This window comes from Onychostruthus taczanowskii, unplaced genomic scaffold (assembly GCF_017590055.1).
Source record: "Onychostruthus taczanowskii isolate IOZ18803 unplaced genomic scaffold, ASM1759005v1 scaffold49, whole genome shotgun sequence".
Classification (NCBI taxonomy): Eukaryota; Metazoa; Chordata; class Aves; order Passeriformes; family Passeridae; genus Onychostruthus; species Onychostruthus taczanowskii.
In genome coordinates, this window is record NW_024502458.1 from 721,781 (window position 1) to 740,119 (window position 18,339).

Here is an 18,339-nt window from a genome sequence, read left to right on the forward strand (position 1 = left end):
CAGTCCTGCTGACAGATGAGGAGCAGAGCGGGGTGTGAGGGATTTCCATGGTTTACACACAAAAAGCCTCACTTAGGCTCACAGGTTCAACAGTGCAACAGGCAGGGTCTGCTCCATACACACCATGGCCTATTTTGCAGCTCTGTTTTTCTCCTGGAGCAGTTTCTCCTGGAGTTCCTGAGATCAGCTGTAGGGCTGGCTCTGCAAGTCCTGCCAGCTTGGCTGCAGAAAGGAAAGAGCTTCTTTAGAGAGTGGCTCGAGGCTTCTGCCTTGAAGATAGGTTGCTGTCAAGATTGCTGTGCTCTGCTTTTTTCTGTCCCAAGGTGACTGCAACAGAGTGGTTATACACTGTGTAGGTCCTGGCCTCTTCTGGTGTGTCAGAGTGCTTTGGAGACCTGGAGCACACAGTGAAAAAGGCTGCCCAGAGCCATAACCATGAGCACTGGGGATATCAGTGTGGTGTCAGGATTTACCTGGCTGCTCCTGTTGCAGGGCAACAGCAGGGATAACCAGGGAGTTACCTTCTCTGGGCATTGCCCAGCTACAGGAGCTGCTAGCCCGCTCTCCAACAGCTAGGTTAAGGGTTTCTGAGCTGAAACCAGTGTAAGTCTTGTGGATTTTGGGTTGAAGACCTGAGTCCCAATGCTTTAAGCATCCTGCCTTGTGCTTGAAACAAAACCCCAGCATTTCAGACAAAGGAGCCCATGGGTGAAGCATCACCCGAACGTCAGTGCCAAGAGTCAGATTTGCATTGAATGGCTTTTCCACTGACTGCTGACAGGCTTAGTGCACGCGGTGCTCCGGAGTGGTTTGGTGTGCTTGGGATCACTGGGGCATGTTGGAGACACCTGGAGGCTGAAGCACTGAGCCAGTTCTCTGGGAAACATCTTTCACCTCTGCCCAGCCAGGAGGTGGACTGGAAAAATTAGCCCTCCTTCTTCCTCAGTGGCTGTGCAGAAGGTGCAGGCAGGGGTGTTCCATTGACATCTGAAAAGCTGGAGGCTGAAAAGAGCCCAGGGTGAGGCCTTGCAACTCCAGAGCACGAGTGGCTGAGTAATTACCTGGGAAAGGTATGAGAAGAATGGGCAATTGCAGGGCTATCTACCTTCCCTGCTTTGGCCCGTGTGCCCAGGCACTCCCCTTGTCCAGCATAGTTTCTCTATCGGGATATCACTGGGGAAATATTTCTCCCTTTGTAGCACCTTTACAGCGATGATCCCTCACACGCCCACAAGGCTTTGTATTTTTTAAAAGTCCTCTCCAAACATGAGCCACTTTATCTTGTTATCACGATCTCTTTCTCCTTCTCCTTCTAATGAATTCCTATAAATAAGATAGGGATCCAGCACCTGTCATGTCGATTCATTCAGTTCATTATCTGCTCCTGCTGGAATTTTACTCTCCCTCTATTTATTGAGCCTGAAGTGTTTCACAAAAGAATATGGCTGTTTAATTAACCTACAAATCAGCCTCTCTGTAAAGCAGCTGTGCTGCTCCTTGGAACTGGATTATTGGGCCTCGTGGCTGACACTGCTCCCACTGGGTGCTGTGGTGGCTTGCTGCAGTTGTGTCCCCATCGCTGGGCTCTGGGTGCCTGGCTGGGATGTGTGGCCATGGGGTGGGGTGTGTGGGCGTATGGATGTGAGTTGGAAGCACTGCTGCTCTTGTCTCTTTAATCTGGCATGTGGCTGAATCTGGTGTGCCCTTAGGAAGCGAGCTGTGGTTTGTTCTTGGGGAGAAAGGACAGTGTTCTTACATGCTACAACACCCCTTTGCTTCCCAGCACAACGGGGACCTGGTCCAGAACAGGGGCTCCAGAGCGTGGCTGCTCCAGAGCGACAAATAAACCAGTGTCTCTAATTGTATGTCTTTGCAATGCCAGGAGTTTGACGTGCAAATAATCCTGTGGGAAAAGGGGGCTGAATCTTGAGGATGAAAAAGCTCAAGGGAAAAAAACAAGTCAGAAAATTTGATCACGGGATACAGCTAATTATTTACTCTGTAGGATGGGATTTTTATCTTCTGTGGAGCCATTAACATGGGAAGCCAGAATGTGAGATCTGAAATGAATCTTGCACAGTGCTGTGTTTTGGCCTGCTGTATGTGATGAGATGCTTGCCACCTCCAGCACTCACATCGTGGCACCCGTGAGGCGGCTGCAGGGCCCCTTCTTTCTCCCTACAACATGTTACTGCATTTCCAAGCAATATTCTTCATGATTCTCAGAGTTCCTCAGCGCTGTGGTAGCTTTAAAAATCCCTGAACTTGAATTTTGGTGCGTGTCATGAGTGTAATACTTAGTTTGATCAGGATATGGGGGCTGTGCCCAGCTCTGCGGGACGCTTTCCTTTCCGCCTGCATTCGATGTTTCCCGAAGCTTGCCAGGATGTGTCTCAGCAGGGAAGATGCTGCTCCAGTATTTTTGTCTTGACCTCCTGAGTGCTGAGCTGGGAACAAGGAGCTTGAAGCACTTGGGAGGGCTGGATGGTGCTTTGAAAGGGAAGAACATTTTTTGTGGGGTGGGGGAGTGCGTGGTTGATGCCAGGACATGGTCTGGGCACAGTTTGTTGTCTGGGAGATAGCTACTGCCTCCAGGGACTATTGCAGCACCACTTTGCTTCAACTCCTTGGCTCCTGGATAGGTGTAGGGAGCGAGGAATTCTTGCTGTGAAGAAGTGGGGCAGCTCATTAAGGGAAGATGGGGAAACTGAAATGTGTAGGAAGGAGCCAGTAGCAGAGCAGTTGTGTGAGAAGAGGAGGGAGGGATGCCTGCATGGGGACACCAGGGGACACAGGCCCTTCATCAGTGTGATTCATGCTTTGCAATGCTGCCTCAATGTGTCATGAGGAGCCTGTGGTGCTTCCTTTCTTGAGCCTTCCCTATTTTGATGTTTTTGTTAGTGGCATTCATTTTTTTATCCCTCTGTGCCCCATTGGCATGGACAGGGCAGAACAGATGGGCATCTTTGTGGACCCCACAAGTGGAGGGCAGATGGAAAGGGAGACATGAGCAGAGGCTGCTGGCAGGGAGGAGCATGCAGGCGAGCCCTTTGGGCCAGACTGATGGCATGCCTGGGGGATTTCCACATCCCAGGGTGCCTTCTGTGGTGCCAGCTGCTTGCTGAGTGATGCCACCATATTTTGCAACCCAGGAGAAACCTGAGGATGTGCAGCCCAGCCGAGCTGTGGGGCAGGGTAAGGGCTAAGCCAGTGCATGGTGGGTCAGTCCCTCCTTGGGTGTCTTGTGGGGTGCCCACCCTCAGCTTTCACCCCAAGGATAACAGCTCATCCTTTCTCTCCAGTTGAAACAGCTCATCTGTCCCCTCTGAGTACTCCGTGGGTCCGTTCCCAGATTTTTTCCTGCCCTGGGGTTTATTTTGTCAGAACTCCACCTACTACTGACCTTTCCCAGAAACCAGTACATGGGTTTTCTTTGCCTTTAGCCTGGCCTGACCCAGATTTTTACCTGCTCTTAAGCAATTGGATGTTCAGAGCCTGAACTTTGAGCCCATGGAAATTTTTGGAAGCTGTAGTGAGCCTTTGAGCCCATCAGGGCTGCAACCACAGGTCACTGGCATCCTCTGATGGTGTGGAGAAGGACCACCACGTGTATCTGAGCCTGGTTCAGCTAGAAAGAGCACTGGTTGGAAAAGCTGAGGCCTGAGACACTGGCTGGGATGGTGTCTGAAAACTAATTTTCAGCTTCCAGATTTTTTTGATTTCTCCTTCTCCCTCCATTTCCAACTCTTTCGATGGAGCATCAAATAGCAGCAGCACCATCCCTCAGCTCTGTGGTGGGCAAATGGCAACGAGGGCTGCCAAGTGCCTCTGTCCCACAGCAAGAAGCTGGGGTGCCATGCCCTCAAACGCCGGATTTTGGGATCAGTATGTTGGGGCAGACTCTTTTTCCTGGTGGAGACGCTCTGCCCTGGCGCAGCAGGGAGCGAGGCTTGCTGTGATGTGGCTCCTGCTGCAGCACAGCTCCTCAGCCATGGCCATCCACGAGGAGAGCCTCGACTGTCCCAGGGAGCGGAGCAGCAGCGTTCCCACGGCGTGCTCAGACAGCAAACTCCCTCCTGCTGCTGGGGGCACCGCCTCGCCCCCAGGGCTGCCAAGTGAGCCAGCTGTGCTATTAAAAACACCACGCTGACACAAATCTTGTTCCTAATCCCGGCTTGAAGCAGGGATAAGGTAATTGCTCACCTTTCTAGGCTCAGACTTGTTTTCCAGCAGGAGTGTGTCAAGAAGGATGCTGGCTGACTGCAGCCGAGGCAGGGAGGCTGTGGAGTCTTGCTTCCCTCTTAAGGAGGAGAAAAATAAAATACAAAAGCTGGGTAAGGCAGTCTGCATCTCTTTGGCAAGTCTATTTTCTCCTCTGACATGCTTCTCCCTTGCAAAAACAGAGCCCAGACTTCCTGCCCTGTAGAAAAAACCCTCTAATTCCTTGAACCTTCGTGCTGAGATGGAGAGACCGTGAGAAAGAGCCACGGTTCGAGGTCGTACCCAGCACTGATTTCTCACACCTACTGAATGCAGTGGAGTGCTGGGAGGGCTGGGGCTCCAGCCCTTTCCTCCCCCCTGCCAAATTCCTGGCCGGTGATGTTGATAGATTATTGCACCAGCCTATCTGTGTGCTAAGGACCCACGGTCCTGAGGGTGCAATTCATCATCTTGGAGGCGATTCGTTTGGATTCTGTCTGCCGTGATCAAAATCAATAATAATAAAAAGAAACAGTTGTTCCCACTGGTTGCCTCGTGCCTCACCTATGGTGTCTGGAAGCATGGAGCATTCCATGTACCTTATTGGAGCCACAGTCCTGTGAGTGGCAGCAGGGGACAGATGAAGCTCATGATGAAGGACCAGCCCTGCTTTCATCCCTCCTCCAGGGTCTGCTCCTGCCATTGGCCACCAGCTTTCTCAAGTGTGTCTTGTTTTGCTTATGAAAGCAGTAAATTACCATCCTGGGGCTTTCCCTGCCTGTCATGCCACAGTGACAGGTCAATCTTTGCAGGGGATTTAATGAAGGCTAAACTAGGCAGAGTTTTATACGTGGCACATGTGATGTGTGGCTGTACATCTGCACATCCTTCTCAGGGCAAAAATGGGATGTGCTTGTGGGGAGGAAATCCAAGATCTGTTTAAAAAAAGAAGAGTTGCTTTTATTTTTAAAAGGGAGATAGGTCTCTGCGATGCTAAATGTGGTTTTCCTTCTATTTCTGCTTGATGAAAATGTGGGATGTATCATATTCTGTTTGGATGCCTTGGTGTGTCCTTATCACCCCATACGTGCTGCCTCTCCACACCCCCAGTTCTAGCAGGAGGTGGAGATGGGCTCTGTGGCCACTCCTGGGTGTGAAGCAGCTCCATCCTGCTGTTCACATCCTGAAGGTGGCCCGTGATTTATAGGAGAAATGGGGAGACGTGGCCGAGACTGCGTAGCTACGTGTGGGGTGGGGAAGCTTGGTATGAGAACAAGGCTGAGGGTGAAGCACATAGATGCATTTTTTCCTCTCCCCCTGCCCCCCTGCTTGTTCAAACTCTGTAGCCTGGACTCTGAACGGAGCAATGCAGCTGAGGAATTACATGAATGTATGGGAGGGAGAGGCTTGTGGAGTATCTCTGGCTGCCTTTGACTGACACACTGCTGTTTCGGAGCTAGAATAACTCTCCCGAGGCGAGGCTGAAATAAACTCCAGGATGTGACATAATAATTATTGATTTTATTTCTTTTCTCAGTCTCCCTGTATTGTACTGCTATCCTCACCCCATTCCTTATTCAGTGGGACGATGACCCAGCTGTAATCTTTGCTATCCAGCCACGTTACTCCTAAGGCATGGAAACCCATGACTTCTGTGGTGGCCTGACACCAGTGGTCCTGAATGACATGAGTGGAGGCTTTATCTGTGTATTTCAGCATGCTTGACTCAGTCACACAGAGCCATTATAAGCCACTAATAAGTGATTAATTTGTTGGCAGAAGGTCAAGTGGGTGAGGGAGTTGTAGCCTTCAGAGGGTGTCCTCTTTCCTTTCGTGTGACAGGGTGAGCTGCACATCTCCTGCCAGCAGTCAGGGCCCTTTGTAAATGTGTGATAAATGCAATATGAAATAAAGCCTGGCAGCTCTGCTCAGCAGCAGATGAACTTGTTGATGGTCCTAGGCCATATTCTGCGCTCTGTTATCTGGCGCTGTGACAGGGCAATGCAGGCTGCAAGTGGATTGCATGGAAGGGGAAACTCCCTTGCGTTGGTTTCTGGCATCTCCCTTCCCCTAAACCTCAACAGAGGGGAGATAGGATGCCTGCCCTTCCCAGTTCTTCTCTAATTCATGCAGCCCCATGGCTCCCAGGGGATATTTCCAGCTGTGGTGGACACTGGGTTTTTTTGCAGGTGATGGGGTAATCTATCTTCTGGGGTTGCACATGGCTCCTCCTAAATCTTGTTCCCAAAACCTCTTCCCTCTTGTGCCCTGGCTTTGTGGGGGCAACCTACCCAACAGAGGCAGCAACCAAAGCAAACACACTCCTGGCCTGGTACCCCAGTGAGCTCGGGAGACAGGAATGTCCAGTGTGCTGGTAGAGGGTTTCTGAGTTTTTCTGGCGCAGGTCTGCAAAGCCCAAAGCCTCTGGGAGGCATTTGATTTTCCTTTCTGGAATGAGCTTTAGTGCTGAAGGTTGGGTTTGGGCCAGCAAAGCTTCCTTTGAGCCGTCAACCATGCAAAAGACTCCTCGAGTCTGCAGAGTTTCCCTTAAACACAGCTCATCTGCTGCCAGAAATTTCCCTTGCCTGAATATTAAAATCTTCTCAAGTGCCGGTGAGGAATTGCCCAAAGGAAACGTGACCTTCCCAGCCATGCTGGCTTGTCTGGAGCATTTGTGGCCACCATGTGGAACAGGGCAGCCAGAGCGTGGGTGCCTGTACTGCTGTGCTGCAGGAAGAGGTGTTCTGTAGTGCAAACAGAAATAAAGCCCCTCCCTTGGCTGGGGGTCCGGAGGGAGGTGAGGTCAAGAGCTGGATCCGAAACAGGCAGCTGGCCCCAGTCAGAGCAGAAACCTAAGCATCCCAAATGCTTGGCAGGCAGGGTCTCTGTGGGCACAGCTGAACCAAGGGGCTTTCAGCTCATTCTCACACCTGCAGGACGTGCTCAGGAAGCTAGAAGCCCATTCCACAGAGCGTGTTTGGCCCAACCAAGACATCCAAAAGCTGTTGGCAGAGATGTAGGGACCGTGTAAGAGAAATGACCCAGCCCTGTGACGAGCTCTTGCTGGAGCAAATCTTGCCAGAGCTCTGGGCTGCTGGGACCAATGAGATCTCTCTACCTTTTCTCCTCCCTTCTCCAGTCACACTAAAGTCTGTTTAAGGGGGTGAATTTCCTTTCACATTGCATGAAAATCCCTCTATGGAGGGATTTTATAAAGGCAGGTGGCTGGATTCAGGAGTGTAGCATGCTGTAGCTCATCTTGCAGCTCCTCAAGCTTCAAGTCTTGCTTTCCATTTCCCCATCCTGTGATGAGTGAAATGAAGTTGAGAACTCTTGGTCCCACTGGCAGCTATGAGCCTGCTTCTTCCCAAACCTCCCCAGCCTGGGACCAACCTGGCACAGTGCTGGCTGGAGGTGAAGATATGTGGGATCAGCCTGATCCTGAAGCACTGGGTAATTATTTCTAGGATTGGGAAAGACGGTTGTGAAATGCCACTGTGGGCTGAGCACGTTGAGTTACTGAATGTGGTTGTGAACAATTAGAGCAAACGGGTGACCATGGCCTCATTTTAGTAAATGGAACCATTTGGAAATTAAATCTTTCCACCTTTTAGCTTCAAAAGGCAATTTAACAGCTGACCCCCTGCTCACACTTCTGCTTGTCCAAATTGAAATGGCACATTTTGTCTGGGGTCCAACAAACCCCTGTAGCTGACCCAAACACAAGGACTTTGGCAAGGCTTAGTTTCTCATTTGCTTGTGTTTTTTTGCTTCATTTTGTTTTGCTTGTTTTTCACTCAAGACAAATATTTGTGCTGTTCGGTCAGTCCAAAAGTAATCATCCTTTTTCCTCTGCTTGTCAGTGTGATTAGTGAACCCCAACGCATCACTTATTAAACCTCCCTCCCCTACCAACCTATTTGAGCATGACAGAGAGCTCAGAATCTGAAAATAAATTCAGTTTAGGTGTTTGCTGGAGTGTGCTGGTGTCTTTGAATCCGTGGGGGCTTTATCTGCAGCCCTTTTTGCTGAGCGGAGGCATGGTGTTCCCAGCATCGCAGCCCCCCCAGGATGCTCAGAGTGTCTGAGACACATCCCAGCACAGCAGCGGGCAACCTGGAAGCTGGGATTGCTCTGTGACTAATCTGGATTGTTCTGTGGCAAGGGGAGCTGGGAAAGTTATTTCTCTGCTTTTGCAGAAAAATCCTTCTCCCCAGAACGGTCGCCCCTGGCTCTGTCCTCAGCCTGCTCGAAGGATGCAGGGACAGAATAGCGAGCCGGTGAGGTCATGGGGAGAGAGTTAGTCACATCCAACTGGGAAAGGGAGAGGGCTGCCAACCAGTGCTGCTCTCACAGTGTGGAAAGCTCATGTGGTTCAGAAGGGACCCCCCCTCCAGAGCACCCTGGCCAAGCTGGGGTGTTGGTGGAGCACAGCCTCTGCAGCAGCTTCCCAAGGAACTGGAGGAAGGAGTGAAAGATTTTAATCAAAACCTAACTTTTTCTGGCATGAACGTGGACTTTGCTGCTCGTAACTGGGGCAATATGGGCAAGAGGGGGTTAAGAGCCTTTCCGAATTGGAGACTATCTGGAGCTGTCCCGCAAGGGAGGGAGATCATGGCAGAGTTTAATGAATGACTTCATTTATATATTAAAAAAAAAAAACCAACAACAACATGGTGGCTTCCTGCCAGGTCCACAGACAAGGGTTTCTATGGGAACCTGAGGAAAAATAATAAATAGGAGTGTGGGATGAGTAGGGAAGGGAGGAGGGGAGCTCAGGCTCGGGTCTGGTTCTGGGTCTGCTTTGTTCCTCATGGAGACCAAGGTGGCAAGGGGCGATGATGGGGTAAAAAGGTAAAGAGCTGAATTTGGTGCTTGCAGGAAGACCCCACCCAAAATAAGGCAGGCAGTAACAACACTGCAGCGGAACATTCTCTCAGGCTAGTTCTGGGGTCTGCTCTGTTCCCTGCTCCTCTGTGGGCGCAGCAGGCATGGGTAACCTTTCTTCACTGGGCTCACAACCTGGCTTTGCTGCCTTGGGGCAGGTGGGAGTTTGGGAGGGCAGTGATTTGGAGTCATCCCCAGCTTCCTGACAGGGTGGTGGTGGGACCACTGTGCAAGGGGATGCTACTGGGGCTAAGCTCAACAATCCAGCTCACACTGCAGAGTAAAATAAGTTCTGAGTGAGTCTAAAATAGGCTCTGAGTCAGTCTTCCCTAGAAAGGCTAACAAGGTTCACAGTGTAATTAGAAAGGCTATGTTTTTCATCAATTAATCCCAATGGGCTTTTCCCCCCTCCCATTGCTGGGATAGGGAGGTATCTGCCCTGAACTTCAGAAGAAAACAGCTTTTTGGTGAGACCCATGGTGAAGTGAGGGCAAAGCTGGGCAGGCTGCAGAGTGGCACTCCTGGGGCCAGCTGAAACCTGTCCCTCATTCACTCAAACTGGGCTGAAACACGTCTCAACTAAGGCATTTCTGTTTGGGCTTTTTCCCCATTTTCCCTTCCACAGGCTCTTTGTTCCAATCTGAATAATGTTGTATCTCCCATTGAGCAGGTTCATCCTAAGAGGATTGTGGTCCTCGGAGTGTGCCTGAGGTGTGGAAGTGCAGGTTGGTCTGGGTCCTGCTGCTGGGAGATCAACTTCCCAGCTCCCGTGTATGTGCCTTCCTGAAAGGCATTTCTGTAAACAGGCTTGAAAATGCCAGCGGAAACAGCTTTAGTGTCTGCTTTGGACCTGGCTGAGCCAGGGGTGAGTGGGGTGAGGAGGCATCTGCCCCATCATCAGCCCCGTGTACCCCACATCAGACCTGCCCAGCTCCAGCTGCCATCAGAGGCCCTTTGGGTGAGTGGTGGGCACCCCATGGCATGTCCCTGCCTGCCTGAATCTCAGCTGGTGCTGCCAGTGGAGCAGGAGCTGATCCCACATGGGGGAGCGCCTGGACTGGCGTTATCACCGGAGAAGGAATGTGGCATCCGCCTTATCACTTCCTTGGGGATGCAGGAGGCTGTTCTGCTGACAGAGGCATTATTGTGCTGCAGTTGAGATGTCTGGGAGAAGCCAGGGCAGGTTTTTCTCCTCCACAGGGTTGACAGGAAGCCAGGCAGGGCAGAGCAGGGCAGGACATAGGTGCTGCCATCCGCCGCTGTTTCCTTGGCTCCTGGTCAGGCAGGAGCAGCTCAACTGCCTAAGGAAACTCATCCCCAGGGTACAGATCTTGTCTTCTGTGGGCCAAAGCTTGACATGAAGGTGTTGGATATCTTGCAGCACTGCAAGACCCTTTACAAACCCTTCAGACACCTCGCAGAATTGCAGGACCATTTACAAACCCTTCCAAAGGGGGAGTGCAAGGCTGTTTTTGCAGGGAATGGTGCTTTCCAGTGGGCTTCAGCCCACAGGCAGGTGGGAAGAGGGTGTTTGCCACATCTTCCTTCTAGAGACTTGCAGGCTCTCCTGCACCTCTCTCCCGGTCCCTGTGTCCCACCTTGTCCTTGCCCATCAGTCAGTCCCGCTGTGGAGCTGTGCCGATGGAGGTGAGGATGCCGCTTGGAGGATCAGCGCTCGTGGTGGGAGCTCTCCTCTGCAGAAGGCTCCTGCTTGCCGGGGGCAGCCCAGACACCTCAGAGGATTGTTACCAGGTTCCACAGGACTGCCTGATGGTATTAAAGATGGGTTTTCCCTCTGGCTTGGCAGGCTGACAGCGCAGTGGAGCGTGGAAGATGAGGAGGAGGCGGCGAGAGAGCGGCGGCGGCGGGAGCGGGAGAAGCAGCTGCGGTCCCAGGCAGAAGAGGGCCTGAATGGCACCGTCCCCTGCTCAGAGAGTGCTGCTCTGCCACAGGAAAACCAGTAAGAAATACCCATGCATAAATCCTGCAGCAGCACACGTTTTCCTCGTAGCAAAGCCCTCCTGCAGCCACTGAGTGTGTGTCCCTGGCGTTCGGGGTGGTTTGGGGAAGATGGGGAAGATCTCTAATAGGTTTGGGCTGGGGGATTTAGCACACACTAGCAAATAGTGTGCTTTCTTCTTTGGGCAGAAAACCCCACAAGTCCTGCTTTGATTGTTTTTTTGGCTGGAGGCTGGGGGTTTTACTGCCCTGGGAGTTTACACTGGGACAGCCTGGGGCAGGCTGGGCTCTGGTAGGGAGTCCCCATTGCCAGTGATTTCAGTGCTTGGTTAAATTTCAACTTGGGAGTCATCCTACAGCGAAAGTAATGGAGTTTCCTGATATGTGCAAAGAAAGATGTGCCTGAGGAGTTGATGCACAATCCCAAGCAGATCACAGTGCAAGCAGTCACCTATCCTGGCTAAGCTTCCCATTCCTCCTTCCCAGGATGCTGCCCTGGTACTGGATAGCATGAAGCAGCACCTGAGCTGGTGCAGTTCACAGCTCCAAGGGTTAAAATTAACTTTGTGCTTTAATGGGGCAAGTCCTAGATGGAAATAGCTCAGGAGGCATTTTTTTGGAGATGCTGAGGTCTCTGCTGTCAAAGAGGAAGCACCTGGAGAAGGGATAGGATGACATCCCCAGCATCCCACACCACATCCTGCTGCAGCCTCCCCATGTCCATGGTTCAGCAGTCCAGATGCTGTGCAGCACTGGGGCTAGCACAAAAACTAATCTGCACTCTGAATTGCCAAATTCTTGTCTCAAAGTCCTCAGTCTTACCACTGTTTATGTGTTCAATTTATTTCTAAATTTATTGAACACAATGGAAAAGTGGTGGCAGGATTTGGAGTTATAGTCACAGAGAAGCAACATCTTCATTTTACTCGGAAAAAAGCAAATTTATGAAAACCTATTTTTTTCTCCCTTGAAAGATTTTTTTTTTTTTTTTTGCCAAGACACTTCCAAAATTATTCAGGACTTTTTTTTTTTTTTTTTTTTTTTCCCAAACCCCCCCAAAAATTTTGGAGGTTTTTTTTTTTTTTTTTTTTTTTAAAATAGAAAAGCATTGCAAAACACCTTCACAATCTTTTGTGGAAATACACACGGTGATATTGTGCAGACAAAGCTGCTGCAGTCTGCTCTAAAAGCAAACAGAAGGTCTGGAAAGTAATAATAGTTATTAGCTTTTCCAAACCCCCCCTTCACGTGGGGACTAGGAAATAATTTGAAAAGGTCTTTAAAACAGCAGATGAGGTCTCTGGTCTCCTTTTTGCTGGTTGGTGCTGTGAGCAGCCTCAGGCCCAGAGCAGTGTGCAGCAGCCCCAGTAACCCAGCCTGCAGGCTCCACTCCTCTTGCCATGGGCACAGCTGTGCTGCTGGCCCCACAGCACCGTTGGCATTGCCCAAATTCAATTGAGTGCTTAAGAGGGCAATGACAAGAACAAGTCCTAAAATGAAGGGTTTTGCTCCCTGCTCCATGATGCCAAAAGCTTGCCGGGCCAGGCTCAACCACAAGCGTGTTTCTTCTTCTCTGGCCATTCCCTGGTTTTGTTTACAGCTGCTGACAGCCACCTGGGCTTGCTCATGCAGCCAGGGTCAGCCCTGGCTATTAATCTTCTGAAAAGCTTCATTCTCTCTTGTGTAAATCCTGCCCCCTCCTTCCTGTGGCTCTTCCCACGCTGGGACTCGTCCTATCCATGCCACTCCCTTTAGTCCAAACCCACCCTTGCATGTCCTTTCTCCAAAGGGACAGAGTTTACCTCCTGTTCTCCCTTACCCCCACTAAAGAAAGCCAGAAACAGTCAGGAGAACAGAGGGTTTGCAGGAAAAAGACAGGAGTGTTCTTGGGAGCTGGAGGGACAGCATCAGCTGAAGTGGTGATGGTGGGGCTGTGCTGGCTTTGTGATTCTCCTGGGGCTGGGTTTGCAGAGGGACATGGAAGCAGCCAGTGTTCTGACAGCATTCAGCCAGTCTCCCTTGCTCCCTGAGAGCTTTACTGTTAGCCTGAGCACACATTTGTGGCCAGGACGACAGATGCTGGAATGACTTTGCCATGGCTATCTTCAGCAGTACAGCTCACTCAGAGAAGAATAAATGGAGTAACTGAAAGGAGAAGGACTGTGTCAGGCTGTGGCTCTTTCAGGCCAGGTTTAGGCCTTTTTTGCATGCCTCTCATGCTGATTTTCCTTCTTGCTGTGTTTCAGCTATGACTTTAAGCCATCTGGGACTTCAGAGCTGGAGGAAGATGAGGGGTTCAGTGACTGGTCCCAGAAGCTCGAGCAGCGCAAGCAGAGGTGGGTAGGACACAGATGAACCAAGGGGAGGGGTACCCCAGCAAAAGGACTGTCCCTGAGGAGGGGTGACCCAACCCAGGTCAAGTCTGGAGCGTCAGCAGGACAGAGCAGGCTCCACACCGCTGGGACAGCTGCTCTCTGCCTGCCATCTGGGCTAGCAGGGGGCAATGGCCCAGGGACAGCCCCAGGCTTTGGGGGTGTTTGGATTGAGCTCTGTGCTCCAAGCAGTGGCAGCCTGCCAGGACTCCTGGGTTTGGAGGAGTGACAACAGCAGATTTAAGCCACCTGAGCTGCTGCAGGGGCTGAAATGGTCTCTAACATAATCCAGGCCTGCCTAAAAAGCTGTTCTAAGTTATTGCTGCTTCCTGGCTCATGTCAGCATAGTGGGTGTTATGGCCCCAACCCACCTTGTGCCTGACTCCTCTTTGAGCAGGGAAAAACAGGCAGCAAAGAGCCCTGAGAGCCCTCCCATCACTCCTCCCTTACAGAACTAAACCAAACTCCTGCCTTAACCACTTCCCTTGGATACTGTCTACCTGCACATGAACTCTGTGACTCAGCTCTCTTGGCAGCTTGATTTTGTAGGGAATTTTTGCCATAGCCTCTTCTTTACCCTGAAGAATTCTTTGCACAGAGAGGTGGTGGATGCCCCTTCCCTGGAAACATTCAAGGTCAGGTTGGACAGGGCTCTGAGAAACCTGATCTGATTGAAAAGGTTCCTGCTTATTTCAGAGGGATTGGACTAGATGACCTTTAAAGGTCCTTTCCAATCCAAACTATTCTGTGACTGAAAAAGTGCTTAAGATTAATATTTACTGCTGAATAAATAAAAATGAGCTCAAAGTTTTGTTACTTTTCTCCAGACCTTGTGGCTAAACCACGTTGCAAGCTGTACCTTTGCAGCCCTGACCTCACAAGCACTTCTCAAGCACCTCTAAAGCCCAGCACAACGTAATTACAACATCTGTGGGAGCAATTAGAAATCATCTGCTTTTTGGTTTGCTGCCTCTTTTTCCAGCCCCCCTTGCAAAGAGCTTTTCTGGAAAGAAAGGCTACTGCTTTTCCCTCCTTGGCCTTCAAAAGGGAATTAGTTGGAACGAACATTATCCTCCCCAGGTATTTCTCTTTGGGTTTTTAAGTGTTTGTCCTGTAGCAGGAGGGGAGGGTGCTGAGCAGGGCAGGTGAAGCCCATCAGTGAGAGCATGGCAGGTGAAGCCCATCAGTGAGAGGTGGTACTTCAAAAGCAGGAGCTGTGGGTGAAGGCTGGCTGGGAGAGGCAGCTGAAGGAGTTCAGACTTTGTGGGTGAGCTTTTCTGCAAAGGCTGGGCTTGTCCTCACAGCAGGGGCTGTGCCTTGTGGGTCCTTGTGGCAGCATTTTCCTTGGGGACCTGTCTGATCCAAGGGATGAGCTTGGAGTGTGGTGTGAGCACAGGTAGGTTGTGTGTCTGCCTGTGGTGTCCTGTGCTGGGACAAGCAGTGCTGTGGTCAGGCTTTCCCAACTCCCTTCTCTCCTGTTTAACTGAAGATGAGGCAAATCCTGCGTTTTAAGTGGTGGCTGTGAAAGAGTGGATGGAGAGAGACAGCTGCTCTCTGTTGGATAGAACTAAACCAGGTCCTGCATCCCCTGAGGGCCTTGGTGCTAAGGCATGTTTTCTTTTTGGTCCTGGCTCTCCTCTTTGAGGTAGGAGATCCATACCATCAGCTGTGTGCAAGGAGGTGAAGCTGTGCCAGCCTAGCTGCCTCCCATACAGCGTTGCTGTGGTGTGAAAGGCATCCTATAGGCTGTGCTGTGTTTGCTGGCCTTAATTTTTAATATGAGCTTGTATGTGAGCTGGAGACATTGCTGCCATCCTGGTGGAGAGCTGCTAGCTTGCTGGGCCTTCAGTCTGTTTGCTCTTGGTGAGGGGATGATGAGAAACAAGTCAAGTGAGCCAGCATGTGCATCATCTTTTTCCCCATGTAGTCAGTGTGGAGGGCTGGATGGTGGCTGACCTGTGAGCTGCCTTCCCAGAAGCAGAGATGTGGGTGGAAAGGTCTTGTTGGAGCTTGTTTTTGTGTCTTGGTGCTGCCTGTTGAGGGAGGAGCAGTGAGTCAGCCTTGCCCTTTGGCAGCTGCCTGCTAGCCAGCTCTCTAGCCCTGCTCTCTCAAGCCAGGCGATTTTCTAAGAACTGGGTGGGAGGAGAAGGATCTTTTGGCTGGGGAGAGTAAGATGGCAATAACAGCTTGGTGCGTGGCTGGGAGCCAGTGAGAGTTCTGGGGCTCTGTGCTCCCAGTGTCCCTGTGCCCAAAGGCATGGGCTGCTCTGCTCTTGCAAAGCTGATTGCATAAACGTACTCCTGGGTCTCCTCTTGCAGCCTTGGAGACCCGGAGCAATTCTCTTGTACCAAACCCCTAAGCCAGGGGGTGACCCCATCTGCTTTGGAACTCCTTTGTTTTGCTGGGATATGAGATGAGTGATGTGAGTAGAGGTGTAATTTTTTCCAGTGGGCAAAACTGAGGCTTGGGACCAAGTGCTAATACAGCATTGCTTGTGAAGCACCGTGCCTTGCCCATGGAATGATTCCAGGGGAGTGGCTCTGCAGCCTTGCCCTAGAGTTCAGCTTCAGCTTGGGAAGCATGCTCATGTGTTGGTGGTTGGGCTCTCCTGCAGCAGAAGACTCTGTTAACATGGAAGATGAGTTCAGGCAGAGAAGGGCTGTGTCTGGTGCCTCACATTGAATTAGTGCTGGGAACCATGGGGGCAGCATCAGGTTTGTGTTTGACTGCAGGATGTGCTAGTGCACCTGGAATTTTAGCTGTAGCCAGGCAGGGAATTGAGCCAGCCTGGCAGCAGTTACCACATCATGGCAGCAGTGGCCTCTCTGCCAGGGGTTTGAGCAGAGGGCTCTTCTCTGCTTTCCTATGGGTTTTACCCATCATGATGCTGGTAATGTGCAGATCCCTTCAGCTCTGCCACAGCCCTTAGTTGAGCTGTCTTGGGCATTTAAAGTGGGGGGAGTGGGATGTGACTGCTGTTGCATCTGGGTGCCTGGAACTGGCTGTGAGCCCTGGTGTGGAATACCCAGCATGCTGCAGGTTTGGGGAAGTGATAAAATTGGATTTCTAGAGGTGTAAGGTACCTCATGGTGTCTGTAGGCTCATAACTGTGCTTTTTTTTTCTTTGATCTCTTCCCCCACCTGTAGGTCTCCAAGGCAGTCCTATGAAGAAGAGGACAGTGGTGTGAGAGAAGCTGAAGTCAAACTGGAGCAGATCCAGCTGGATCAGGAAAGCCCAGAGGATAATATGGTTATCAGAGAGGAAGAGAGGCTGTGTCAGGAGGAAGAAGAGGTTCAAGAGCAGGAGGAAGAGGAACAAGCTGAGCAAGAGGTGGGATCAGGAGGAGCTGACCTTCTTTCCAGAGGGCTGGTGGGAGAGCTGATGCTGGGAGCTGCTCTCCCATGTCCTGGCTCACCACTGCTGCTGGAAGCTGAGCCCATGCAGACACATTAGATGTGCTTTCACGGCATAACCTGGGGCTGGTGCCACTCCTGCCTGTGTGCTGTGCCTTCTTGGGGTCACTGCTGGCAGCCTCTGCCCTTTTGTGAGGGGGTTGTGCTTGCTCTCAGAGTTTGTGGTGGCTTTGCCATGTCCCTGTCATGCTGAGGAGGAAAGTGTTATTTCTCCTGTGGCTTTGTGGGCAGTGAGTAGCTTTACAGGAGAGCTCAAATCTAAATGATCCTGCTTGTTTTCCTCTCCCCAGCCTTTATCACACCTTTGGAGTACTTCTTCCTGATAGTTCTCTTGGCCTTGCATTGCTCCCAGCTGAGGTTTTTTTTTTTGTTCTGATAATTCCTGGTTAAGGGGAGGGGGAGAGCGAGACAAAGCTGGAATTCAAGTGGTGTGCAAGTCAGGGGGCTGAGCTTCAAATATAATTTGTTATAAATGGACTTGGACTGTCTGGGGCTAGCAAGATTTTTGCATTTGAACTGTGCGTTACCCTTTCCAGCCCTTTATTCTAAAGGCAGCTTCTCTCTCTCCTTTTGGCCTTTAAATGAGGAATTAATGTTTTCCTATCTCAGTTGTGGTAAGAGATCTTTATAACTGATGCAAGGGTCCCTTTTCATACCATTTGGGAATCTTGACCCTGCAAAACTTCTGATTTCTGCCCTCCCTTCCAAATGACATATGAGCTTCTTCCTGAATGCTTCCAAATTAGATAATGTTAACTCAAAGTTTCTGTGCTTTTTTTGTTTATTTAGTGTAAAGCAGGAAGCCTGAGAGACGGGAAAAATCACTGTTGTTGCATAATAAGCGGTTTGACCAACTCACTTCCTGGCTTGTTCTTTTTCTGCACTCAGGAAAAGAAGAGAAGGCGAAATGATGGAGAGAAAGAAGAGGAAACACCAGAGAAACGCCAGAAGGCCCCCAGCCTTGCCAGCCTGGAAGAGGAGGAGCTGTGCTCTGACCACACTGCAGTGTGCTCCACAAAGGTTTGTGCTCCTGGGGCCCTGCTGGATGCATGACAACTGTCACAACAGAGGTCCCAGCTAGTGATGAGGAAGGATTATCCAGGGTTTACAGCGATGTGGGGTGTGAATCCCATTATCCATCCTGCTACAAGCTGAGACAAACCACCTGAGCAATTTGCCTCATCTTTCATGGCTGTCAACCTCCTCTCCTCCTACTTTGCCTGCTTGAGCTGTTGGAGGCTGTAGCAGTCACTCTAAAAGCCTAAAGCTCCTTGAGGGCTCCAGGGAATATTGTGATACTGAGATAGCTGTGCTTCAACTTGTGTAGTCTTTAACAAAATTCACAAGAACTTAATCTTAATGAAATTTCCCTTCCAAAGGGAAAAAGCCCCAGTAACTGTAACAGTGGCATTTCTCTCTTAATTAGAACAAAATGTGTGACTGTAGTTGTTTAAACAAATGGGGATTTCTGATCTCTGAAGCACTGTGTCCTTCCCAATCACATCTG

The 18,339-nt window shown here is 50.7% G+C and overlaps 1 protein-coding gene across 2 annotated transcripts in view; it reads left to right on the plus strand.

Annotated features, from left to right (window-relative positions):
- The window catches only part of LSP1 (lymphocyte specific protein 1), a 47,469-nt gene that overhangs the window by 12,717 nt on the left and 16,413 nt on the right, over positions 1–18,339 (plus strand). For both annotated transcript variants that reach the window (XM_041415158.1, XM_041415159.1), the window contains exons 2-5: positions 10,895–11,047; positions 13,293–13,382; positions 16,566–16,749; positions 17,721–17,852. In XM_041415158.1, coding sequence (XP_041271092.1) covers positions 10,895–11,047; positions 13,293–13,382; positions 16,566–16,749; positions 17,721–17,852 — 559 coding nt within the window. The remainder of the gene's footprint in view (positions 1–10,894; positions 11,048–13,292; positions 13,383–16,565; positions 16,750–17,720; positions 17,853–18,339) is intronic.